Below are 24,354 nucleotides of genomic sequence, written 5' to 3'. Positions count from 1 at the left end.
CAGGACCAGATTCTGAGTCTTCTCCCCAGGGGACTGAACTCTGGCTTCCTGAGTTCTTGAGCAGGAGGCTGTGTTGGGATGCAAGATGAGCAGCCTGAGTGCTAAAGGACCTTGAGCAAGTCATTTATCTCTGTGCATCAATTTCCTCACCTCAAAACAAGCCATGGAACCAGACGAGTGAGTTTGGAGGCCCCTCCCGCCCCTGTGTGCTCTTATTCTAGGACACAGTTACAACCCTGATAAGAGGCTTTATTGCTAAAAAGTCACTGAGGGTTTATTAAGTCCTCAAACACCAGCTCCTTAAACCAGCTTCCAGCAACTGCTGTGAAGGACATTGTGAGGAGGCCCTGGGCTGGGGAAGCTGGAGCCAGGTGGGATGTGGCAGATCACAGGTGGCTCTCGGGCCACCTGCCTTTAGCCCCTTTTGTTCCAGGTTGTAGCCAAGAAGCCTTGGGCCTGGCCTTGCCTCTTCCCATAGCATGAGACACCCTTGGGGGCCCTGGGGAAGGGAAGGCCTTGGCTTCCCTTAGCCTAGCCAAGGCCCAATCCTTTTTCCTCTCCCTGGCTCCACCTGTCCCCAAATGCTATCCCCAAATCCCAAACAGCAGAATTCCTGGATTTCCCCTTCCCAGCCCAGAGTTGCATATGGCTGGAATGTGGGACTAACTCTTCTACCAGAAGGTCCAGGGTGGTTGCAGCAGCTCAAAGGTGGGGATGCTGGTGACATTGACTGGGATGGAAATGATGGCCCATGGCAGCCCGTGTTGTTCCAGTGAGCGGCGGATCATGTAGCTGGGAGGGCATGAAGAGAGGTGGCGATGGTCACTTTCTCGGCACCCCATCATACCCTACTGTCCCCATCACTCTGGGAGTTCCAGAGCCTGAGGACTTTATTGGCCCTTCAACTGGGGCACCCCAAGATGAGGCTTGCAGGAAGGGAGTGGAGATTGCCCTTGACCTCCCCGAGTCATGGCACCCAACCTGGGTGTTGATACAGCCAGAGACAAGAAGCCCTCACCCATCTCGGCCGAGCAGGAAGAGGGCGGGGATGTCAGCTGTGCGCTGGGTACTGTCCTGGATCATCTCCACGTAGAAGCTGTCATTGTCAACCGCGTTGTCAGAGATGATCACCGCCCGCCCGCCATGCTCCTGCACCACCCGGGTCTTGGAGAGGAAGGAGCAGCCCCTGGAAGAGGTGGTGATGAGACCGAAAGAAAGGCAGGAATCTAGTTACCCCTCCCCCAGATCTCAGCTGGGAGGATGAAAGGACCATGGAGAGCTTTTTATAAAGGCTCAAAAGTAAATGGCCAAATGGCATGGATAATCTTAAGATGTTTCTTAAAGACCCTTAAAAAGATGAATTATTTAAAAACAGCTCTTTGAAAGCGCCACCACCAACACTGGTCTCAGAATCTACAGTATGCCTGCCCTCCCCTCGTGCCCGTGCCTGTCCGCTCCTCACCCCCTCTCCACCAGAGCGATCTGGTCCTGGATGAAGAAACCGTTGCTGAGTTCCCCACAGGCCTCCGATGGTTCTGCGGGGACAAGGTGAATCTGCTCATACCTTGTGTGCTGAAAGACATTTAGACAGGTCGGAGTGTGAGGAGATGTGCCTGCTCTAGGACCTGGCTGACAAAGTGTGAAGGAAACGGGGAGTGATTTCTGTGTGTTGGGCACTTGAGCATTTTCCTTAATTCTCACAAAAGCACAAGTAGGTGTCCTCCCCAACCCTGCCTTTCTGTGAAACGGGGAGGGGTTGGTATGGACCCAGAGAGGGGAGGTAACTTGCCTTAAGTCACATAGTGCAGAGGTAGAGCTAGCAGAACCTTTGGTTTTTCACCATCTCATGTCCCCAAAGACGTGTTCCCCCATGGTGTCCAGGTCTGTATTACACCCAGAGGAGTAGCAGGAAGACCTTCCTTCTGACGGCAGCCCTGGAGGGCAGAGCCGGACTCTGCTCCCTTCCCTGTCCCAGCACTCCCATATTGGTTGAAAGGATAAGAGGGTCACCTCAGCTTAGTAGGGGGAAGGAAGGTGGGGACAGGGTCAGAGACCTGGGGCCCCCCCTGAACTTACAAAGATACCACCAAAGTCCTTGGCAGGTGTGGCTGTGAAGATGTAGCGAATGTCCCCAGGACTCAGCACTTGGAAGTACAAATAATCATGGATGCGTAAGCCTGAAAGAGAAACAGTACAGATGAGAAACCTCCAGGGAACGAGCTGGTTCAGGTTCAGATCACAGACCTGTGTCTTCAAATGGGCGGGCTATAGTCTGGGCCCAGGGACCTAGCTTCAGCCCAGTGGATCCTCCAGGTGGTGGGACAGATGGTCTCTGCCCTGGAGAGGACAGAGTTGAGCACACAGAGTTAGTAACCACAGAGATACAGCTGCTGCTGCTGCTGCTACACAGGTGAGCCAGGAAGACGGAGAGCTCCAGTATCCTCTCTCTGAGGGTCAATCCATCTTTGCTCTCAAGTGGACCTGAGAGTTTCACGGCGGAGATGTGGTAGCCTGGGTACAAAACAATTCTCACTAAAACTTGAAAGTTGACTGTCTGGTTCCACTGCCATCCCTCTAGTTCAGCCACTTCATTTCTTGTCCTGACTGTTCCAGCTTCTTAACTGGTCTGTCTGCCTCTATTCTTACTTCATTCCCTAAACGACAGCCAGGGACCTTCTTAAATGCCCTAAAGCAAATATGATCATGTGACTACTCATGGCTTTAGTATCCTTCAACAATTTCCCTTCACACTTAAAATCTAAACTCTTTAAAGATTTTATTTTTCCTTTTTCTCCCCAAAGCCCCCTGGTACATGGTTGTATATTTTTAGTTGTGGGTCCTTCTAGTTGTGGCATGCGGGACGCTGCCTCAGCATGGCTTGATGCGCAGTGCCATGTCCACGCCCAGGATCCGAACCAGCGAAACCCTGGGCCGCCGAAGCAGAGCGCGAGAACTTCACCACTGGGCCACGGGGCCGGCCCCTTAAAATCTAAACTCTTAACTAAGGCCTGCAAGGCCCTGCTCCATCTGGCCCTTGCCTACTACTACAACCTCATATCCTCCTTCCTATATTCAAACTACGCTAGCCTCCTCTCAGTTTCTTCACTTCTCTGAGTCTTCTCGCAAGTTGCTCCCTCTATCTGGGACGCTTCCTGCCCTCACTCCACCCCACCTCTACCTCTTTGCCTGGTTCACTCCTACTCATCCATCATGTTATAGCTTAAATGTCACTTTCTCAGAGAGACCTTCTGCCTATCACTGCTCTCCCCTTATGTCCATTCAAAATGTACTTTTTCTCCATTGACATTTTCAATATAATTTGTAATTATACAGTATTCCTGATTTTTTGTTAAATGTCTCCTCCACTAGGGCAAGGACCATAAGTTTGTAGCTTCACTCAATGTTGTATCCACATTACCTAACACAGTGGCTAGGATATAGTGGTTGTTCAATAAAGACTGCTGAATGAGTGAACAACAACTATGTTCAGCTTCATTGCACTGAGGATGAGAACTACCAGAACAACCAGGTTTTTCTGGGGTGTAGGAATGTCTCTTCAGCACCAAACTTTAATGTTTTACCTGGACTTGAGTCCCTGGTTTCCTTAGCCCAGAGGAATGTGGAAGGGCAGAAGCTGCTGTCACAGGCGTATAGTCAATCAACAAATTACCAAGCCACTACTATGTGCTAGGGTTAGGACTGATTGTGCTTTTAGCTATCCTTGTCTACTGTCCAAATCACAGCTGCCAGGTAGAGCTCCACTGGCTTGGCACTGGGCTATACAGCCTTTTATTCTGGGAGTGGGGACTTCCCAACAGATAGACATTCCCAGGAAGGCTTCCTGAATTAGCACCAAACTCCTCCTCCTCCTCCCCACACACATCTTTGCCTGGCCTTTGCATCTGCTGATGTGTGTAAATTAAATGTGGGTATACATATGTGCTCATGTACGTGTATGGGTGTATATGTTTAGGTGCTCCTGTACGTGCAAACAGGTTTTGTGCGTACCTGTGTGCTTGTGCGTGTGAGCCCACGTGTAGGAATGTGTGCTCCTGTATATGTATGTGACTACTCACATACATATCTCCAGCTTGTAGTATCTCTAGCTGTCCCTTATTCCTCCTCCTGGGCGCCCCCTCAGCCACCTGGGTCGGATCTTGTGGGGCCTGGGGTGTAGTCTTGCTTCGACGTCGAGAGCTAAGGATTAAGAGCCCAGCCTCAGGCCGAGCTCAGCTCATGTCCCTGGGGACCAGCACCCACCCACTCCAGTCGTCCGTTCCCGGACCGGACCTGCTCTGTCCCGAACTCGCGGGGTCCCCAAGGTGACCCGTGGCCCCCGGCCTGAGACGCATGCAAGCTGGACGGCCAGCCCCGCCCCGCAGCGCAGCCCCGCCCGTTGTCGCTCACCGTGGGCCGCGACGCACGCGGGGAGCCAGAGCACGAGACAACACCAGCCGGCGGCGCCGGGGACCATCTCCAGGGCCCGGCCCGGCGCCGCGCTTCCTCCTGCTGCCCCACCGCGCGTCGATCGCCGGACTTCAGCCTGACAGCTGCTCCGGCCTCCCGCCCCCAGACCCGCTCTCGCCGTTGGTTGGCGGACGCGAACGAAGCCCACGGTTGATTGGCTCTGATGCCTGTCATGTAGCCGCACTTTCCGCCTCTGCGCCCTAGCCCACTTCCTATTGGTCGAGAGAAGTGGGGCCGAGGGGTGATTGGTCTAAACTCTTAACAGCAACTGCCTGCCCCCACCCCCGCCCCGCCCCAGCATTTCTCAGTTTGTTGTCAACTCTCCAGGACCCAGCGGGCTGATGGGCGGGCCAAACAGAACGGTGAACTGCAGGTGGGCGCCCTGCAGCACTCGCTTCAGCCGCCGAAAGTCTTGACCGCCGGCTCCTGCGGTCTCGGCTGGATCCTCCCCGCGGCCGCCTCGCACGACAACGATTTGCCTTTTCCTAACTGTGCTGCTCTCCTTCCCACCCGCTCCTTGGGAAGGCATTCGTCTAGCGCCCGGGTGGTCTCCCGCGACCCCGCTCCGCTCGTCCTCTGTCCATATCCACCAGTGCTTGCGCGCTCACTGTCTGGAGGCGCTGGGATCGCAGCCTGATGCACCCCACCCTAGAGGAGGCTTTGGCTAGCGCAGAGCCAGAAAACGGGCATTGGGGCCAGGTGCCCACACTCGCCTTTCTTCCACTTACTGTGCAACTGTGACTTTGAACAGCTTTCCTAACCTCTCAGCCGCGGTTCCCTCATCTGTAAAATGGGCATGATAACAGTACCAAGGCGATAGGGTTGTAAGGATTAAATGAGATCTGTCATGAAGCGCTTACTTAACATGAACCTGTCCCACAGTAAGTTTGCGTTTATTGCATTCCGTGGTCTGGCGTCCAGGAAAGAAGGGGAATGGAATTAGGGTTAGTGGATGACGCGGGCCGAGCAAGAATACTGCACGCTCCAAAAAAAAGAACGACCGAAATCTGGCAACCTGTCGCTAACAAACGCTTCTTGCTAGAGCGCCCTCAGAGGCCCAGCCTCGGGCCCTTCTAGCAACATCGACTCTGTGGTAGTGAACCACAGGGTGGCGGAAGTGGCCCGTCCCCTTCCTCTCCCGGTCCAACGGCTTGGCGAAGCTTCTGGGGACTTCTCTGGCGCGGGGCATTCTGGGGTTGTTGGGCGGCCCAGACACGGAGAAGAGAGGAGGAGTAGCGGGCCACTGATTAAGCCTCCAAAATGATGGTGAGTGGCTTATCGCGCATCCGTCGCCATCTGCTGCCATGTGGCCGGTGGCTGGCGCCGCTCGGCCGGGGTCGGTCCCATAAGGCCCTCCCCTGCCCACTGACTCCGTCCTCGCCCCGGCCCCCTGTCTATGGGCGACCCCGGCCCGCCGCGGCCTCGCTCGGCCCGGGCACGGAGCAGGGGCCCTGGGCGAGGGCTATGTGGGGCTTGAGGGGAGGCTCTGGTCGGGTTGGCTGGGGACTACAAGTCCCAGGGTGCTTCTGGGCCTCGAACCCGCGTTGGAGACCCGGTTTTTGGAGCCCCCCACAATCGTGAGCTGTTTTAAACGAGTGCGGCTTTAGCGTGCATATGCGGTTGGCTGCCAGACGTGGAAGCCTTGGCTTCCCTGGGAAATGTAAAGCCATGTGCTTCCTAGAATCGGCAGAGGCAGTATGGGACCTTATGTTGGGCTGAGCCCAAGGTCTCGAGTGGTCGCTCGCTGTCCGCCAGCTCACCCGCTGCTGCATAAATGGGAACAGACTTCTCCGCTCGCGCTTTATTCCGTTCATTCATTCATTCATTCATTAAATAAACGTATATTTAGTGCCTACTGAATGAACCATGCCCAGCTGGTTGTTGGGAATGCAGCTTCTCAGCCAGGAGAAGGGGCAAGGCAGATGGGACGCTGCATCAGGGGTGGGAAGACCAGGCTCTGACTCCGACCCTGCCTGCCCCTCCGGGTGTGTCATTAGACCAGGCTTTTGTACTTGGCCACCTATCTCTGGGTCTCGTTTTCTTAAATTAGGGAGGTTAGTGAATCCTGGAGGCTCCCTGTAGCCCTCCCCTCCTTCCGCAGGCATCCGTCCTCTCCGTCTCAGAGCTGCAGGTACCTTCCATGGGGCCCAGGCTTCGGTGGTAATTCCTGAGTTGCTCTTGAACTGAGCCAGCTTTTAAGGAAGTGTTTGAGGCAAAACCCGCCTGAGCTTTACTCCTTGTGCGCTTGGCAGTTCACTCATTTTGGCCTATCAGTCCCTCTCAGTTCTCTGTTCTTTTCCTGCTTCCTGCCTCTTCTCCCTGTCCTGGTAGATGTCAAGCTGACCCCTAAAAGGTGTTTATTCTGCTACCAAATGCCCTGTGAATCCAGCGTGTAACCAAGAGAGAAGGAACTTGGCATTTATGTGTACCCCATCTCCCTTTCATACCTCCAGTACTGCCCTTTTTCAGTTCATCTTCAACATTGTCTATTCCTGAAGGTGTTTTCATCTTCTGTGCAGAGGCAGTATAGTAGAACCATGGAGAGTAAGGGCTCTGGAGCCACACTGAATACCTAGGTTTGAAACTCAGCGCTGCCACTTTACTAGGTGTGTGACTTTGAGCATGTTAGTACATTTCTGGCCCTCAGTCTGTTAGAGGGGATTAAATGAATTAGTACAGATAAAGCATGCCCAGCATGTAGTGAGCACTCAGCAAATGCTAGCTGCTCTTCTGGGCAGTTGCTTGCTTCCTTTCCTCCCTGTAACTTATCCTGCTGCCAGGCCTATCATAAGAGTTTTGGTTGGCATTCAAAGAATTGGGGATCAGAACCAAGCTTCTTCTGTCTGGTGACAAAACCCTTCACCAAGAGGCTCCAGACCACCACACTAAATTTTTCCTGAACTGACTGTTTCTGTGCTGTATTGGCTGTTTATGTCTCTCCTTTCGGAATGTGAAACTTCTGTCACCAGAATCCTCCTTGCTGTCATCAAATTGGTCCTTGATATTCTAGAAGCCTTCTGTGATTGGAAGAGAGGTAAAAGGTCCCCCGAAACCTCAGTCCTGTGACTTTGGTACAGCTTGTGCAGAAAGATGTTCTTGCCTTTGTGGTGTTGAGCTCTATATGCCTTGGCATGTAAACACCTGTTGTTTTTAGAACATCAAGCTTAATAATAAAAATTTTTAAGGAGGATAAAGAGAACGACCCTTAAGCTGAAATTCCCAAGCCTCCCATGATACCCTTTGCACATCTTTCAAATCTGCTCTTGTTTGTTTACTTGAGTAAAAATGAGTGAAGTTGAAAAGTAACTTAGGGACAGAAACTGGGCTTTCCATAGTAGGGCCTGCCCCTGGGGAACAGATAGAAGACAACCCATCCTGCTTGACCTGGCTTAGCTCAATCCAGCTCTGCCACCTTTCCCTCCCCGTAGAATCTCTCTACCCAGCCTGCCATTTCTCTAGGGCCTACAAAGCCTAGGGAACTTGGGGGCGATGTGGTCAGCTGCTTCCATGCCCTTCTTGCTTTATACTTAAGAATTCTCAGTGAATTTAATGTTGCATACTGCCAGTACTTTTCCAAAAATAAGCCAGTGCTGTCTTATTTTGAGGCCTATATCAAGCACTTTCAAGTATATATAATAGTTGAATTTTCAGCACACAAAGCTGCTGTATGTTGCTTAATATGTGGCCAAATCTAGGCACTCTACAAATTGAGGTTACTGTGGTCCTTACCATTAGGAAGCTCATACTTTACGACAGGTGACAATATAAAATTGTGCACAAGAGGAAGCAGAGAGGGTGTTATGGGATCCCCTGTTCAGGATGCCCTCTTAGCTGCTGTTGAGAAAGCTTCTTGGAAGAATTGGGGCTGTGAGGAATTGCTGGCTTGGTGGTAAGAAAGCGGTTTCGGTAGAAAGTGGCTGGGTGGCTCCTGTAGATGGGAATAGAGTTTGGATGTAGGCGTGAGAAAAAGCACTGGGTAAGGTAGACTGAGGAGGTGAAAGAATCCATTGAAGGCCGTAGGCAGGGATGGAAACTCAAGTTGAGTTTTGATTTAAGTCAGACTCCATCCAGGGCAGGGGTGGACTGAAGAAGACTGGAGGCTGCCGCAAGGAATGATTTACAGGACTGGGAGAAGGCAGGGCCTTTCGGGGGACAGGGCTTTCCTTACAGAAGGTGCGAGGGGCCCGAAAGAATGCTGAGAGTGTAGAGAAGCTGTTTGTTGCTGCCAGAGTTGGGATACTACCATGAAAAAGAAGGAATTTTCCCTCCAGCCCATGCCTGGCCCCAGATTTAGGGGGTTATCTGACAGGCGTTCTTTTTTAAAAATATGAGTACTGTATGATAAGTTCATTAGAAAAAGTGTTGAAACACAACAGAAAATGTACAATACAAAGTGTCAAAACCTTCTTTACTCCCACTCTCTTACTCACTAGAGTTTGTTGGGCATCTTTTCAGCGGTTTTCATGCGTTTGTGCATTATATCTTGCCTCCTCTTACCCATTTTCTGTTGGGTTTTCTTTTTAATGTAAATCAGACTCTGCCATTCCTCTGCTAAAAGCCTTTCCAGGGCTTCCCTTCTTTGTAGGAATAAAATCTAGACTCCTTACCACAGTCTACCAGTGAGTATTGATCTGGTTCCTGCCTGCCTCTCAGCCTTATTCTGATCTTCTGCTTACTCACTATCCTCCAGCTGCACTGGCCAAAGGAGTTGAACTTTTTAAGGAATTGCCCTATTAATACAGAGTCAGCCTCATGGGTCATTAGACTATTTGGTGTGTGAATTCTTGGCTCCTTATTGTAGGAGCTGAGACAGCCTTGTGCTTTCCTAGCTTTCCCTGCTCAGACACCTGAGGTATCCCTAGGAGTGGACATGGGCACTGGCTTTCAAACTTTATATTGCAATCCACAGTCAGAAATACATTTTAAATCACAGCCTAATGGCACACACATAACTAATATAACAAAAGTTTTGAAACACTATTTACCCTTGCTATATTCTGTTTCACACACACAAAGTTAGTCACAGACACTGGGATGACTGGATCTGGTTCATGCACTCATCTCTGAAGGCCCAGGCTTAGATGCAGAGAGAAGGTACTCTTATTTGCTAAGCTGAGGAATTACTGTCTGTGCTAATGGTCACTGGAGCCAAGGTCTAAGCAGCCCCTTTAAAATAGGCTCATGTCCCTGTCTTTCCGGAGTTTCTAAAGCAGGTCTGCAAAGTAAGCCTCTACAGGGATAGTGACTGTTCTGGAGGCCAATACAAAATAGAAAGAAAAAAACTTATTCGGGGGTTCTGATGGGAGATTAGTCACACCAGCATGAGAGATGGAAACACTGCTATCTGTTGAGATTTGTTGGCATTTTGTGAGGCAGCACAAAGGTGCTATTTGTTTCTCTGCCTGGCTACCTCCTACACTCCAGCTAAACATCACTGGTAAAGCTGTCTGCCTGGGCATCTCCAGGACAACACCTGAAGCTGTTGGCACCTCGTGTGTTGCCCCAGTGCCCTATCTACTTTTCTAGGATTAAGCCGTAATGTAGATAAGTGGATGTTTTGCTGCAGGGTGAACACTGAGCATGGCCTTCTTCCTCCTATGCTATGACCTAATTCCTCGACACAGGGAATAGGGTCAGAAGTTGAAAAGGCTATCCTTATTCAGCTGGGCATTGGAGAACACGTCGTTTGATTTGTTCTTTTAGACTAAATCAGTGCTTCTAAACTATTTTCTAGCACACCTGTAGGGTATGCTTGGTCTTGGCAGTGTCTCTGGAGGTAGAGGCTGTTCAAGGAATGGATGTGGTGGACAGTGGGGGAGTATGATTTTAAAAGGCCTCCAGATATTTCCCTTATAGGGGAGATGGGAACATTTTTCCTCTCCCCTTCCTCCTTGAGTTTCATTGTAATAGATGGTTTTTAAAAGCAGTCAATTGCTCTTTCTTCTCTAGCCCACACCAGTTATCCTGTTGAAAGAGGGGACTGATAGCTCCCAAGGCATCCCGCAACTTGTGAGTAACATCACTGCCTGCCAGGTGATTGCCGAGGCTGTGAGAACCACCCTGGGACCCCGTGGCATGGACAAGCTCATTGTGGATGGCCGAGGTAAGACTGCAGGCTTCCTCAGGCCAGTGTGCAGGTGAGGGGGCTCCTGGGGAGTGTTTGGAGCTAGCAGACGTTGGCATGAGAAATACCACTACTTTCAAGATCTCTAAGGGATTGCTCACTGGGAAGTGATTCCATTTCATACGTTGCCCTGAATGCTGAGCCTCGTAGGAGTATATGGGGGAAGCTGGGCTCGTGAGCCTGTTACCTTGTAGAGAGACGTGGTGTAGAACCATCTGAAGTTGCCTCTGGTCACTCCCATTGTATTATGTTGCCAAGAGAACGAGAAAATTCCCCCTTATGTTTTATTCTGTTAATTGACAAGTGAGATACTGGGGTACCAACTGTGTTAAGAATATCAAAATGGTTACTTATTCTCATTCTAAAAAGTTTTCTGCGTCTGTTTGAAGTGTGCCAGTTGCTGTTCAGGAGCTCACGGTCTTTGGCAGCTTGTGATTTTATGTGGCCCTTTGTGCACAGAGCTAACTCCATAAAAAAGATTAGTTCGTTCCTGCCGTGGTCCCCTCTACCCCATCCCAATAAAGGCACCTGGGCTCCAAATCCCACTGGAAGACAATTTAAGAAAGGATCTTTACATTTTACTTTGTTCCTTTTAAGGCAAAGCAACAATTTCTAATGATGGGGCCACAATTTTGAAACTCCTTGATGTTGTCCATCCTGCAGCAAAGACTTTAGTGGACATTGCCAAATCCCAAGACGCTGAGGTAGGAAAATCAAACATACATGTTTAAATAGAGATTGAAACACATACCTGCTTGCTCCTTCACTCTCCTCTTAAAAAATTGACTTTATATCTAAGATTAAAATTTCACAGGTACTACATGCTTATAAAAATATTTAGATGAAATGAATAGTCTTTTAAAATTCCCACTGTTCCACTGCATGTAGCTGAGATCTTGGGACCCAGGTCTGTGTGCTGTAGTGCATATGAGTTGCTAGGTAAATAATTTAACTCCTCGTCTGTTAGTCACCATATAAGGTGGGGCTGGAAACACTAAGGTTTCCAGTTTATCTTTTTTTTCTTTATGGTAGTAAAATATACATAACATAAAATTTATCATTTTGAACATTTTTAAGTGTACAATTTAGTGGCATTAACCAATCTGCTTTATTAAAAAACCATTTCTAACACTGGAGTGTTGATAATAAATGTTGAGAGAGACAAGTTTGTATTTTAGAGTATTAACAGATGTGTCCTGAAGTTATATTAAAGGTTTATTAGGACCCAGTAGCCTCTAAAATACTATATAAAATTATGTAAAGTTAAAGAAAGAAGAGTCTGGATTTGATCTGTTAATGTCCTCAACAAGGAAATATGTTTCTGTCTGGAAATTTGGCGGCTTGAACCCTTTACCACAGTAACCTTTTTTTCTCCCTTGAGATTCTCATATTACACAATGGATGTAGGTGAGTTGAAAATAAATTTCTTCCAAATCAGAGGTTAGCCAGTTTTCTTAAAAGCTCTTAGTCTTTTTCTCCCTCATTAAAAATAGGGTGTAGATCCCATCATGGAAAATGGCTGTGTAAGAAAGATTAGCAGACTTGTCATCTGCTTATTCCAAATAGTGTTTAAAACTTAAAGGACTTTGGCTGATCCTGGGAGGTTTGTTTTGTAAACTCGTGTAGTACCTTGTACTCCTTAATGAATGTTTATCTCGTGCCTCTAGTTACTATGGTTATTTGTGACATGTAAGCATTGTATTACAAGCATGACTGGGACTGTCTTGTTCATCATAGTGCCTTGTACACAGTAGAGAAGTTCTTGGTTACTTTGCATGTATGATTTCATATCCTGAGGAAATGTGATTGTCTAAATCAGCTCTCTTTGGAGAGTGGGCCTGGCTGCAGAATTAATTTTGTAGCACAGGACCATTTGATGGGAGGGATACTTAATTCTTGCCTTCCTTCTACTTGTTGCAAAAACCTATGTTTCCAGAAAAAAGCTTGACATCCGTTTAAACAGTCCCCAGTTTAAACAGGTAGATTCCCTAAAAATGAAGTTTCGGGACTTTATCCCTGAATATGAGAAAGTGAATTTCCTGTCATCCTCTTGCAGGTTGGTGATGGCACTACCTCAGTGACCCTGCTGGCTGCAGAGTTTCTGAAGCAGGTGAAACCCTATGTGGAGGAAGGTTTACACCCACAGATCATCATTCGAGCTTTCCGCACTGCCACCCAGTTGGTATGGGAGTACTGGTTAACTTGGCCTTGCACCCAGACCCCTTCATATTTCTCTTAGGATAATACCTTTACCGGGGTATGGAGGGACTGGGAACAGAGTTCCTTGGACATACTCTGAGTTCTACTCCCCAGGAATCCCAGTTCTACCGTTCAGCAGCTATTTGACTAGACATAGGACTTCATCTCTGTAAGCCTCAGGTTTCCTGATAGACTATGATGTAGACATATCACAGGCTCTCTTAAGTGAGAACTATTTCTATTTTTATCATGTACCTCATGGCACATCTTGAGACTTCACTTTTATTGACCTTTGACCTTCGTTCTGTGACCTGGGGCAAGTCAATCCTCTAGGCCTTAGTTTCTCCCTTTACAATCTCTGTAAGAGTGGTGACCTTAAAATGAGATCATATATGAGAAGTGCTTTTGAAAAGATAGCAAGTTTAACATACAAATATGTATATCATGTATTACATATCTAAGTAATATGTAAAGTGCCAGAAGTTGTCATAGGTGGTTTTTTGTTGTTGTTATTGGTTTTTTTTGGAGGAAGATTAGCCCTGAGCTAACTGCTTCCGGTCCTCCTCTTTTTGCTGAGGAGGGCTGGCCCTGAGCTAACATCCATGCCCATCTTCCTCTACTTTACATGTGGGACACCTACCACAGCATGGTGTGCCAAGTGGTGCCATGTCTGCACCTGGGATCTGAACTGGCGAACCCCAGGCCACCGGAGTGGAACATGCGAACGTAACCACTGCACCACCAGGCCGGCCCCTATCATAGGTAGTTATCATAAGCCACAAGGTTTGGCATAATCTAGTGTCATAGTTTGTTTCCACTCATTTGTTTACGTGTGTTACCTGCAGATCTAGAGGTAAGTCCTGGAACTACCCAGATGATTCTTCAGAACTATAACTATTCTACTTTTCTAACTTTGGGAGATGTCCAAACTATAGAGATTTCTGTTTTTATGGGCAGCAGACTTACAAATGTTGGGGCCAGCCTGGTGGCATAGTAGTTAAGTTCACACACTGTGCTTCAGTGGCCTGGGGTTCACAGGTTCCGATCCTGGGCATGGACCCACACACACTCATCAAGCTGTGCTGTGGCGGCGTCCCACATACAAAATAGAGGAAGATTGGCATGGATGTTAGCTCAGCAACAATCTTCCTCAGACCAAAAGAGGAAGATTGACAACAGATATTATCCCAGGGCCAATCTTCCTCACCAAAAACAAAACTAAACTAAACTAAACTTACAAATGTTGTCAGCTGAGAGTAAACAGATTGGGACCCATTCTCCAATTTATCTTTGGCTCACTCAGCTTTTGTTCTTGGCAGGCAGTTAACAAGATCAAAGAGATTGCAGTGACTGTGAAGAAGGAAGATAAAGTGTAAGTTTACAGTGGCTTTGTCAGAACCTTGACTTCCTGTGGTCAAGTTGGATGCAGAAGCTTGTTGCAATCCCTCTGTGGGCCTGGGGCTATTTGGCTCTTGCTAGACCCTTGGCTGTGCCCCAGCCCATGCAGCACAAGAGGCTGTAGAATGTAGTTTAAGAGCTGTCACACATGAGGTCTTTGACTGCGATCACCATCTGTCACTGATAATCTGCCCTAAAGATACAGAAGATGAAGTTGGTGAGGGCTGAGTTTAGAGGCTAGAACAGAAACCACCTCCACGCTGCAATAGAGTCAGATAAGAGGGGCTTTCAAGGCCTGACGCAGGTCCTACCCTTGTGTCCCAGGGAACAGAGGAAGCTGCTGGAGAAGTGTGCCATGACCGCTCTGAGCTCCAAGCTGATCTCCCAGCAGAAAGCCTTCTTCGCTAAGATGGTGGTGGACGCAGTGATAATGCTTGATGATTTGCTGCAGCTTAAAATGATTGGAATCAAGAAGGTGCAAGGTGGCGCCCTAGAGGTAAGCCTGCTGCTGCCTCCCTCGGAGGCTCCTGCTGTCACATTAACCCTTCACACAGCTTGATGTAGGAGGTAAGCAACACTACAGGTGTAGAGAGAATGCATGTTGGACTGGAAGTCAGACTTGAGCTGTATTCCCCATACTGCCAGTGTAGACTGTGACTGCAGATGCATTTTGTAACCTCTCTGGGCCTGTATTTACTTGTCAGCAGGTTAGAAGATTGAAGTGGCTGATTTTTATCAGATTCTCACTGTTAATGTGGGAGGGGATAGGGCTATCTCCAATAAATTATCTGTGACCCCCTCAATTAATAACTGAGAAGTACTTTTCAGTCCATTCTTCCCCAAGTGATATGGTCAACCTCTCCTTTCTTTTGTTCATTTATTTTGGATAGATGATACATAGTTCAAACTGTATAAAAGGGCCCGAAGGAAAAATTAAATGTGCCTTACACCACTCTTGCCCCAGATACAATGACTATTAAGAGTGTGTGTGTGTATGTCTTTCCAGAATTACTCTGCATCTCTAAGCACATATGTAAATACTGCTTTCTTAAACAGAAATGCTCACTTATAATACAGTTTTCTGTAACTTGCTTTTGTCCATTTAACAACATGTTTTAGAATTTGATCCACAGCAGCATGTGTAGCTCTTACCTCGTTGCTGCCCAGTAGAACTTCCTGCAGTGCTGGGACTGTTATGCTTCTGTGCTTTCCAGTCTGCTAGCCACTAGCCAAGTGTGGCTACTGCGCACTTGAAATGCAGTTAGTGGAACTGAAGGATGGAATTTTCAGTTTAATTTCCATTTATTTAAATTTAAATAGCAACAAGTGGCTAGTGGCTATTGCACAGTGTAGCTGTCTTTTTTTTTTTTAGCGCAGTAGTATCTGTCTGGAAACATTCTCTGATGTTGGTGTCTCCATGCTACTTTGGACCTCTCCAGTCTCTGGCCTGCTACTTCTTACTGTGCTCTTTCTTGGTGACCTCAGCCTGAAGTGATTTGGGCAGGGCAAGACCTGCTTGAAATAATACAGCCTGGCCCCTCACCTTTTGTCCTTTGACTTTAACGCTTCCAGATTGCATTTGCACCGTCTTCCTCCCTCCTCTTTTTCCTCCTGTCACGGCACATGTCAGTGGGCTGTGGTTTGTATAGTAAAGCTGAGGAATCTGGAGGTCATCTGAGCCATTCCCTGTCTTTTGGCCCCCAGCGCCACTCCTTTTTCAGCCCATTCTCTCTATCATGGCTCGCTGACTTTGTCTTTACCCACTGCTTTGGTAGCAGTATTCCATCTTCTCCTGGGCCTTTCTACTTCTGTAAACCCTGGAGATTAAATTGGCATCCACTAAACTAGGGATCAGAACTAATGTTACCTGGTAAGAAAGCCAGTGGCTGCAAGCCAAAAACGCAAAAAACTTGTGCTTTTCTCAGACTGTCCCACATCCCATAAATGCGTATAAAATTCTTAACACAAAACCTGAGATACACAATTCAATAAATGGTGATAGTAATTATTTACTTATTCTTAGGGTTAACTGAGAACGTCCTGATCTAAATCTTCAGCCCTTACCTCTCCCTTGTGCCTCACATTCCTGTATCTAACTGCTGTTGAACTCATTATCTTGTCCTCCAAACCTGTAGCATTTTCTGTGTTCTTGACATAGTTGGTATCACCACCATTTATTCAATCACTGGAACCAGAAATCTGGGGTCATCTTTGAAAATCTTTCCAGCTCCCCACAACCTGTTGGTCACCTTCAATCTGCCTCTTTTATTTATCCCCAAGACCAGTGTCCTGACAGTGGTCACCCTTCCTCCCCTAAATCCATTCTGTTTTCTGTTGCAGGGTGAGGTTCCTCAATTTACTGCCCTGTGTCTAAAGCCTTTTGGGGTTCCACATTGCCTACAGGATAAGAGCCAGGCCTTGGCAGACCCTATAAGATTCTCCTCAACAGGCCCCTCTCCTCTCCTTTGTATTCCAGCAGCTGCAAATGGCTTTGCATTCCCTGATTCCACCACACTGCCTCTGCCCCTTGTGAACATCTCTTTCTTCCTTTTTTCTGTTTTGACTAATTTCTGCTCATCCATCCTGCTTCAGCTTAGGCGTCACCCACTTCGTGAGTCTGGATTTGAATCACGTAGGAATCTTCCCTGATAGACTACAGTATTATAGATTAGGATTGTAGGTTAGCATTGGCAGAAAACAGATAGGTCATTGAACTGACTATATCCTTTTTTATGGAGTGGGAAATGACTTGATCATTGATAAGAAAGAGATCTCAGATTTGAACCCACATCTTCTGTTAGTGCTGAAGTGAATCCCAGGTGCAACATGCTTTCTATTATGCCCTGCTACTAAATCTGACCCACAGGAGGCTCTGTTATGGAACAAGTGGTTCAAGTCCACATTTTGAGGGATTGAGATGTGGAAAGCCACGATGATAGCTTGGGAACTGTGCAGGAAATTTCTGACGCTTGAGACCTTTTGGCTTCATCTTTGGGAAGAGGAAGCCTTTAGGCTATAGCACACACACTGGAGAGTGTGTATGTGTGTGCACACACGCATGCATGCAGTACAGGTGGAGAGGTGTGTATGTAGGCTTGTACAGTGGGAGAAGACTCAGCAGTTGGGCTCGAAGTGGGAGGCATTAGACAGCCTGTGCCTTCTTCATAAATACCTGCCTCCTGTCCTGGCACTGTAGGTAAGTACTTACAGCATATCCCTTGGCATTTGCTTTGGAGGCCAGTCTTAGGTGACAGCTCAAACAGGCCTTTACCATGCTTAGTCTCTGCAAGCTGAATGATTCCCTTATACTGAAGAGACAACGAAAATATGTTTTATGTTTTTCCCAGCTTTTATGATAATGGGAAGGCTTTGTTACAACAATCAAATAAAGACATGGTTAACTCTCAGGTTCACGGGAATAGATACGCATTTGTCCAGCACACTGCTGAGATTTCATTTCTTGCCAGTACTGAACTGTTGAACTATTTGTTTCTTTAAACAGGAGTCCCAGCTGGTAGCTGGCGTCGCATTCAAGAAGACTTTCTCTTACGCTGGGTTTGAAATGCAACCCAAAAAGTACAATAATCCAATGATTGCCCTTTTAAATGTTGAGCTTGAGCTGAAAGCTGAGAAAGATAACGCTGAAATCAGAGTCCACACAGTTGAGGTAGGCCTCAGCAGCTGACGGTGGCATGGAAATGGGCCAAAGGCTTGGGTCTCTGTGGCCATCTTGGGCCAGCTCTGTTTCTCAGGCTCCTTATGAGCCCCTTTCTCCTCCTGTCCCCCTGAATATTGATGTGTACATACCAGGCCCACTTCTTTTCTCACTCTTTACTCTCTCTGACCTGGACCTGAGGAGATTTGGATAGGGCACACCTGCTGAAATATTATCCTCTGTCCCCCCAGGAAGGGGCTGGCCGGGGCTCTCCAGCCATGTAGTGAGCCCAGTGTTTTGATTCCTCTTCTTTGGGCAGATGTGGGCTTCTCCCCTTCTAGACTGAGTCTCACGCTGCAGAGACAGGTGTACCCCGTCATTGATATTACCAAGGCCATCTCTGGAGGTAGCAGTGTCACCCAGCTATAAGCACGTCTTCTTGGGAAATGTGTCCCCAGTGCAGAATGGCCTTTGGGAGAAGAGGTCTTGTCATTGGGAACTCCATGGGTGCAGAGGCGGCTAGAGCTCAGCCAGGCTAGACTATTTGTCACACTTCGGCAGTGCTAACTGGGGTAGCTCCCAGTCCTCAGGTTACTTTGTGATTTTGTTTTTGAAAGTTGTAGGTGGTTCCTAAGTTATCTTATAGGGTCCTTGTTTATTTGGACTAAGAAGAGGTTACTCTGTTTATCCCTGTTAATTTCCAAATAAATCAGCATATTTCTTTTGAGGGGGTATAGTTTAGCCTACCGCATGTGCTAACCTGCGCTCCAAATCACCTTCATCCTTTTCTGGGTCTCTTTAGGATTATCAGGCAATTGTTGATGCTGAGTGGAACATTCTCTATGACAAGTTAGAGAGGATCCATCATTCCGGAGCCAAAGTCGTCTTGTCCAAACTCCCCATTGGCGATGTGGCTACCCAGTACTTTGCCGACAGGGACATGTTCTGTGCTGGCCGAGTGCCAGAGGAGGATCTGAAGAGGACAATGATGGTAACCAAACTTTGACAGGCTGCTTCTTGGTCTTCCTGGCCCTGGGGGGGTTTTCATTGACCACTGGTGTACTGCAGTGCACTGTTTGGTTGGCATATCCATCTAGGCTCCTGAAGCACTCCAGTCCCAGTGTGTGTGCTCAGTGTACAGAAGTGAGTCCAACCAAAACACGTCAGGAAATCGGATTTGTGAGGGAACCCAGCACTAAGGTTCTGATTAGCTGGATAAGCCCAGTGTTAATGCTTCCAGCCAGGTTCTTCCCTTTCTTCTTGAGCATCTCATGAAAGAAGCTTTAGGTCCAAAGCACTGATCCTGACTTCAGTTGCTGGGCCCAATGCACCCTGCTTTGGGGGAGGGGGTGTTGGGTGAAGCGAAGAATCCCCATCTCCTTTTAACTAGGCCTGTTTTCCCTTCACGTGTCTTAGTTCTGTTTTGTTTTCTCGTCTTCCAGAGGGGGTAAGGGTCACCTGAAGGTCAAGGGAGAGAGTGAGTTATCCAGTGCAGAGGGCTGTAGGGCACCATGGCAGGGTCTAGCATGGGAATTGGCTTTAAGACTAGGTAACTTCTGGCCTTGTGTGAGCCTCACTGCTAGATAATCTTGCATTCTTGTGCTCCTCAGGCCTGTGGAGGCTCCATCCAGACCAGTGTGAATGCTCTGTCAGCAGATGTACTGGGCCACTGCCAGGTCTTTGAAGAGACCCAGATTGGAGGCGAGAGGTGAGCCGCAGGCCTGGGCTTGCCTGTTGGCTGAGCTCATGACACCTGCCTGGGCCTGGCCTTCTGTCATCTTTTGGGTGTAGTATATACATATAGCATATGCTACTCTTCGAAAACTCACCTTTTGGGGCAGAAAGAGCTCAGATATAGAGTGTTTGGGGAGAGAAGATCAAGTTGGGTCTAAAGTCTGACTCTGTCCTTTATGCCCCAGTGGTACAGCCCTAGACCTTTCCTAGAATGTCTTTAAGGGCCGGATTGGAGAACCTTAGTGAGGAACAGAAGAACAGCTGCTAAGTGTTGGGAGGACTTGGTGAGGTCAGAACGCAGCAGGTTGGCAGCAGAAAGGAGTTCACATATGTGATTTGACCTGGGTGTAGGTACAATTTCTTCACTGGCTGCCCCAAGGCCAAGACTTGCACTATCATCCTCCGTGGTGGTGCCGAGCAGTTTATGGAGGAGACAGAGCGGTCCCTGCACGACGCCATCATGATTGTCAGGAGGGCCATCAAGGTACTAGGCTGGGGACTTCCTACCCGTACAGCCCACTCTCCCTCCCGAGCTGACGAGTCCCTGGGTTTGTGTGGTGATTCCTTCCCTGTATAAACTGTCCTTCCCTGCGTGGCATGTGGGCCCTGACTTGCCTCAGAAATCATAGAGAAACCACCTCAGTCTCTCACAATAGGTCACGCTGCTTGAAGGCTAAGACCTCCTCTTGTGAGCAGCTGTGGAGCTAATGTGGTCAGCCATCCCAGGGACTGTGTTAGTGCCCTCAAGCTACAGGTGACCTTGATGATGGTCAGAAACCATAAGGTTCACCAGATTGAAGTTGGATCATGCCAGACGAGGGCCATGTCTGGGGCTTGGGATGGGGGAAGAAATGAGGAACCATTCTCTCTGGGCTCGAGGGCCTGTTGACTGAGTGGCCCTACTTGGCTGCGGCTGGAGCTTGGCCTGGAGCCTGCTTGCATTGAGAGGTGGATCTGGTCTCTACAGAACGATTCAGTGGTGGCTGGAGGTGGGGCCATTGAGATGGAGCTCTCCAAGTACCTGCGGGATTACTCAAGGACCATTCCAGGAAAACAGCAGCTGTTGATTGGGGCATATGCCAAGGCCTTGGAAATTATCCCACGCCAGCTGTGTGACAATGCTGGCTTTGATGCCACAAACATCCTCAACAAGCTGCGGGCTCGGCATGCCCAGGTGGGTCCTTCCTCTCTTCGGGGTCCAGGATTAGGTGGATGGGGCTGGATTCTGAGTATGTGTTGTGCTTACTCAAGCTCTGTGTGTTTGGCCCAGGTGACAGGGCTAGAACTAAACCCAGTACCAACTAACTGCCTCCTCTGAGGGCAGAGGGAAAGCCACAGTGCCAGGACTGGAGGTTCCAGGGTGTCTTCAGTGCTTCTACCTAGAGTGTGATTGCTCCTCACGGGGTGCTGAGAGGAACCAGAGGAACCCTGCAGCCTCCGGCCTGAAAGCACACAATGGAGGCAGTGCGCTGCTGGAGCATTCCAGAGCCCTGCTGACATGCAGGCCAGCTGTGGACTGCTACCTCCAAGTTGTCACCTCTCTGAGAACTTAATTTGTTCATTTGACATTTAGCAAATACTTGTTTAGAGATGTTTGTTAAATGCTTAGCACTCTCACAGCAGCACTGAGTGAGTGACTTTGCTTTGGACTCGTGTTAGGACTTTAAGCAAGTCACTGTACCGCTCTGTGCCTCAGTTTCCTCATCTGTAAAATGAGGACTAATGGAAGCAATAAGATGATAAAATGAAATAAGGGATTGGAAAGTGTTCCTCTTGAGAACCATGGTTTCATGTACATTCCTCAGGTGACCTGAGGATGGAGCCTCCCCCAAACGTGGCACCTTGCCTGGGAGAGGGCCCAGAGCTCTTGAGTGATCAGCATGTCCAGGGTGTGAAGGAGGTGGTCGGCGGGGGCCGGTGGGGGGAGGCGTGCTTCCAGGTTCCTGTTGTGCTTCCCTGGGCGGATGCCATCTTCCTCAGGGACGGGCCGGCCAGTTCAGGGAGGATTCCTGACAATCTGAATCTTTGGAGGGTATGCAGTAAGAAATTTGGGAGCAGTTCCATATTACTTCCCCTCTTTTCCTGCTCTTTCAGGGGGGCATGTGGTACGGGGTGGACATCAACAATGAGGACATTGCTGACAACTTTGAGGCCTTTGTGTGGGAGCCAGCCATGGTGAGGATCAATGCCCTGACTGCAGCCTCCGAGGCTGCGTGCCTTATCGTGTCCGTAGATGAAACCATCAAGAACCCTCGCTCAACGGTGGAGGCTCCCCCAGCTGCGGGTCGGGGCCGAGGTCGTGGCCGCCCCCACTGAGAGGCACCTCCCACGAGTGGCTGGCAGGCTGGCTGCAGGTTGCGCTTACTCTCTTGATTCATTGGTTATTACAAGGAAGGGGTAGTAATTGGCCCACTCTGTTCTCACTGGAGGTTATTTAAATAAAATTTAAGACTTAGAATTCACTTTGCACATTATTTGGGCAGTTTTATTCATAAAGGTCTTGACTGCAGCTCAGGATTTTAGCCTTGTATGTACTCACCCAACAGGTAGAAAAGAGAATCATTTTCCCTCCTGTCGAGCTGACTTCTCAGTAGCCTGTGGTCATTAAGGTGGAGTGTGGGGCCAACCTGCCAGGGGGAAGCTGCATCTGAGTCGCCCCTATCTGGAAGTTTCACTTTGGTTGGTTGCTTTGTCCTAGAGTGGCTGAAAGATGTGGCCTTGCTTCCCTTCCTTCTGCCATCATCTTATTTAGCCTTGGCCTAATGTGGCCCTGCTGCCAGGGTTTCTCTGCATTTGAGTAGGTGTGTTAGATTACCTTGTCTCCCCTTCTACCTCCATATTCTTGTGGCTTAGTCTTGGGTCCCTCTTGTTCAAGATCTTGAGGTTGAAGGCTCTTGGAGGAATGTTTTAGAGACCACATCCTCTAAACTCTCGTGACTTCTTAGAAGTCCACTGAGGAGGTGGCTAAAGGAGCACCCACCTGGTCTTAGTTCAACCACCAGTGGTCTTGGGGGTTCCTTTCGCGTTCTTCTGACAAGTGGAAGTTTGGAATGGCCAGCACGTATTAACTGGAAGTCAGCAGGGTCTTACTGCCTCCTCATTTATACTAGTCCTGAGAGCTAGGGCATGCAGCTAGCTGTGGTTAGTAATTACTGAAACTAGAGGTAAATATGTCACCCTGAGCCATTTAAGCTTTTGCTGCCTGAAACTGGGAAGTGATTTTTTTTTTTTTTTTAATCTCTTGGGTCTGACCACTCCTGGTTAGACTCAAAAGCAGACTTTGCTAGTGACACACAGTTTAAGCCTAAACATCTGTTCTTTTTTCTGATTTTTAAATATTTCAAGACCTGAGTAATTAAATCATTGGGACAGTTCCATTTTGTAAAATGGGGAAGTTGAGGCCAGACCACAAGGAGCAGCTTCGTCTCTCCCAGGCTAAAGTCTGATTGGTTGGCCAGAGCCTCCTAGGAAGGTGGCCAAGCTGGTGAGGGACTGGGCACTGCCTGCTGCTCCTGCTGTCCTTAGGCTGGGGTTGCCCCTAAAGATGGCTTCTCCTGCTGAACCAGAAATGACAACCCATGCTTTTTGTGCACATGCACACACTGAAAGGGAGTGAGCTGTGGCAGGCGCAGTAACCTGTGTGGCCTCCAGCGATGTCTACAGTCCTGAGACAGGTCTTCCTAATGCTTCATTCACCCCGTTGAAACCATTCAGGTCACCTACCTCCTTCTGCCTCAGTGCACTTAGCTGCAGAAAGGCTTGCTGACACCCACTAACAAATGTGGCCACCTACCATTTACTTCCCTGAGGCGGATATTCCAGTTTCACCATCTTTTATTGGATACAAAGTCATAAATTTTCTGATGCCCGTGAGTCCTTTTAAATACATACACTGAAATACATTCGGCACAGGGCATCCATGGGTGACGTGGAGCAAAGTGCTGGGATGGTGATGCCTGGGGGGGGCGGAGAAGTGGGGCCAGGGAAGGCCCCCTGGGGGCTGGAGGTACAGGCACCACTTCAGAAACAAAACCAAAAAATGCTCTCCACCCCTCTGCCTGATGTGCTTGGGGTTGGGGAAGCTACCCTCTCACCGTTCAGGCTCACGGCAGCCTGGCTGTGCAGGGAAGGCAGGGCCTGGGGCCAGCTGTGGAGGTCCCCACCAGCAGTGCCCGCCAGAGCCAAGCCTACTGGTGCCAGCTATGCAGCAAGCCTAGGTCACCTCAGGCCTCTGTGGCCGAAGGCAAGACCCCTGCCAGGGCAGAGCTGAGGCTGGGGAGCCCAAGGCCAAGCCTCCCTGGGGCCACACCCTCGGTGGCAGGGGAGGCTTGGACTCGGGTAGGGAAGCCTGCCTGATTGTCAGGGCAGTCTTGGGACTGGCCAGGGTCCCAAGGGGTTGGGGAAGGACTAGGAGCTGGTTGCCATGGTCAGCCCTGGTCTTCTGATCTTCACACAGTCCTAAACCTTATCCTTAGGCAAGGGCTGTAGATGAACACACTTGTCCAGCAATAAATACATACACACAATACACAGCAATATATACAGAAATGCAGGCCTGGGACAAGGCTGGGTGAGAAGGCGTGGCCACCAGGGGTCAAGAGTGAAGTTCGAGGCCCCTGGGGGAGAGAAGTTACACTCACCAGGGACTGACAGGCTGGGATAGATCCCATCAGTTTTGATTAACTCTTCTGGGCACTTGGGCCCTGCACCCACTCACCATCTCTCCTGTTTTCACCCCAAGTCCATCAGGAACTGGGTCTTTGGCACCAATAATCAC

At 48.9% G+C, this 24,354-nt stretch overlaps 2 protein-coding genes across 2 annotated transcripts; one reads left to right on the top strand and one right to left on the bottom strand.

Moving 5' to 3' along the window:
• Positions 1 to 228: 228 nt before the first annotated feature.
• PRADC1 (protease associated domain containing 1) lies at positions 229 to 4,588 on the bottom strand. Its single transcript, XM_014836637.3, has 5 exons — positions 4,408 to 4,588; positions 2,077 to 2,177; positions 1,463 to 1,572; positions 1,019 to 1,186; positions 229 to 792 (listed from the first exon to the last, which is right to left on the bottom strand). The coding sequence occupies exons 1-5, from the start codon at positions 4,472 to 4,474 to the stop codon at positions 672 to 674; spliced, it is 567 nt and encodes a 188-aa protein (XP_014692123.1). The 5' UTR covers positions 4,475 to 4,588; the 3' UTR covers positions 229 to 671.
• A 179-nt stretch (positions 4,589 to 4,767) lies between these two features.
• Positions 4,768 to 22,039, top strand: CCT7 (chaperonin containing TCP1 subunit 7). The gene is made up of 12 exons (XM_014836633.3): positions 4,768 to 5,733; positions 10,417 to 10,570; positions 11,189 to 11,295; positions 12,648 to 12,773; positions 14,110 to 14,162; positions 14,513 to 14,684; positions 17,691 to 17,855; positions 18,646 to 18,834; positions 19,454 to 19,551; positions 19,929 to 20,061; positions 20,545 to 20,751; positions 21,672 to 22,039. Exons 1-12 carry the CDS (start codon positions 5,728 to 5,730, stop codon positions 21,891 to 21,893), a joined length of 1,632 nt encoding a protein of 543 aa, XP_014692119.1. The 5' UTR covers positions 4,768 to 5,727; the 3' UTR covers positions 21,894 to 22,039.
• The last annotated feature ends 2,315 nt before the right edge of the window (positions 22,040 to 24,354 follow it).

Source organism: Equus asinus, chromosome 6, assembly GCF_041296235.1.
Source record: "Equus asinus isolate D_3611 breed Donkey chromosome 6, EquAss-T2T_v2, whole genome shotgun sequence".
NCBI classification, from domain to species: Eukaryota; Metazoa; Chordata; class Mammalia; order Perissodactyla; family Equidae; genus Equus; species Equus asinus.
Note: the sequence above shows the minus strand (reverse complement) of the source record. Positions and strands in the feature narration are given on the sequence as shown.

Excerpts from the sequence above, each read along its gene's own strand:
- CCT7 (XM_014836633.3), top strand. Across the intron at positions 11,296-12,647 it reads CCAAATCCCAAGACGCTGAG|GTTGGTGATGGCACTACCTC; the intron begins GTAGGAAAATCA and ends ATCCTCTTGCAG. Across the intron at positions 14,163-14,512 it reads GTGAAGAAGGAAGATAAAGT|GGAACAGAGGAAGCTGCTGG; the intron begins GTAAGTTTACAG and ends CTTGTGTCCCAG.
- PRADC1 (XM_014836637.3), bottom strand. The coding sequence starts at position 4,474 with ATGGTCCCCGGCGCCGCCGGCTGGTGTTGTCTCGTGCTCTGGCTCCCC. Across the intron at positions 1,573-2,076 it reads AGGACTTTGGTGGTATCTTT|CACACAAGGTATGAGCAGAT; the intron begins GTAAGTTCAGGG and ends AATGTCTTTCAG. Across the intron at positions 793-1,018 it reads TTCCTGCTCGGCCGAGATGG|CTACATGATCCGCCGCTCAC; the intron begins GTGAGGGCTTCT and ends ATGCCCTCCCAG.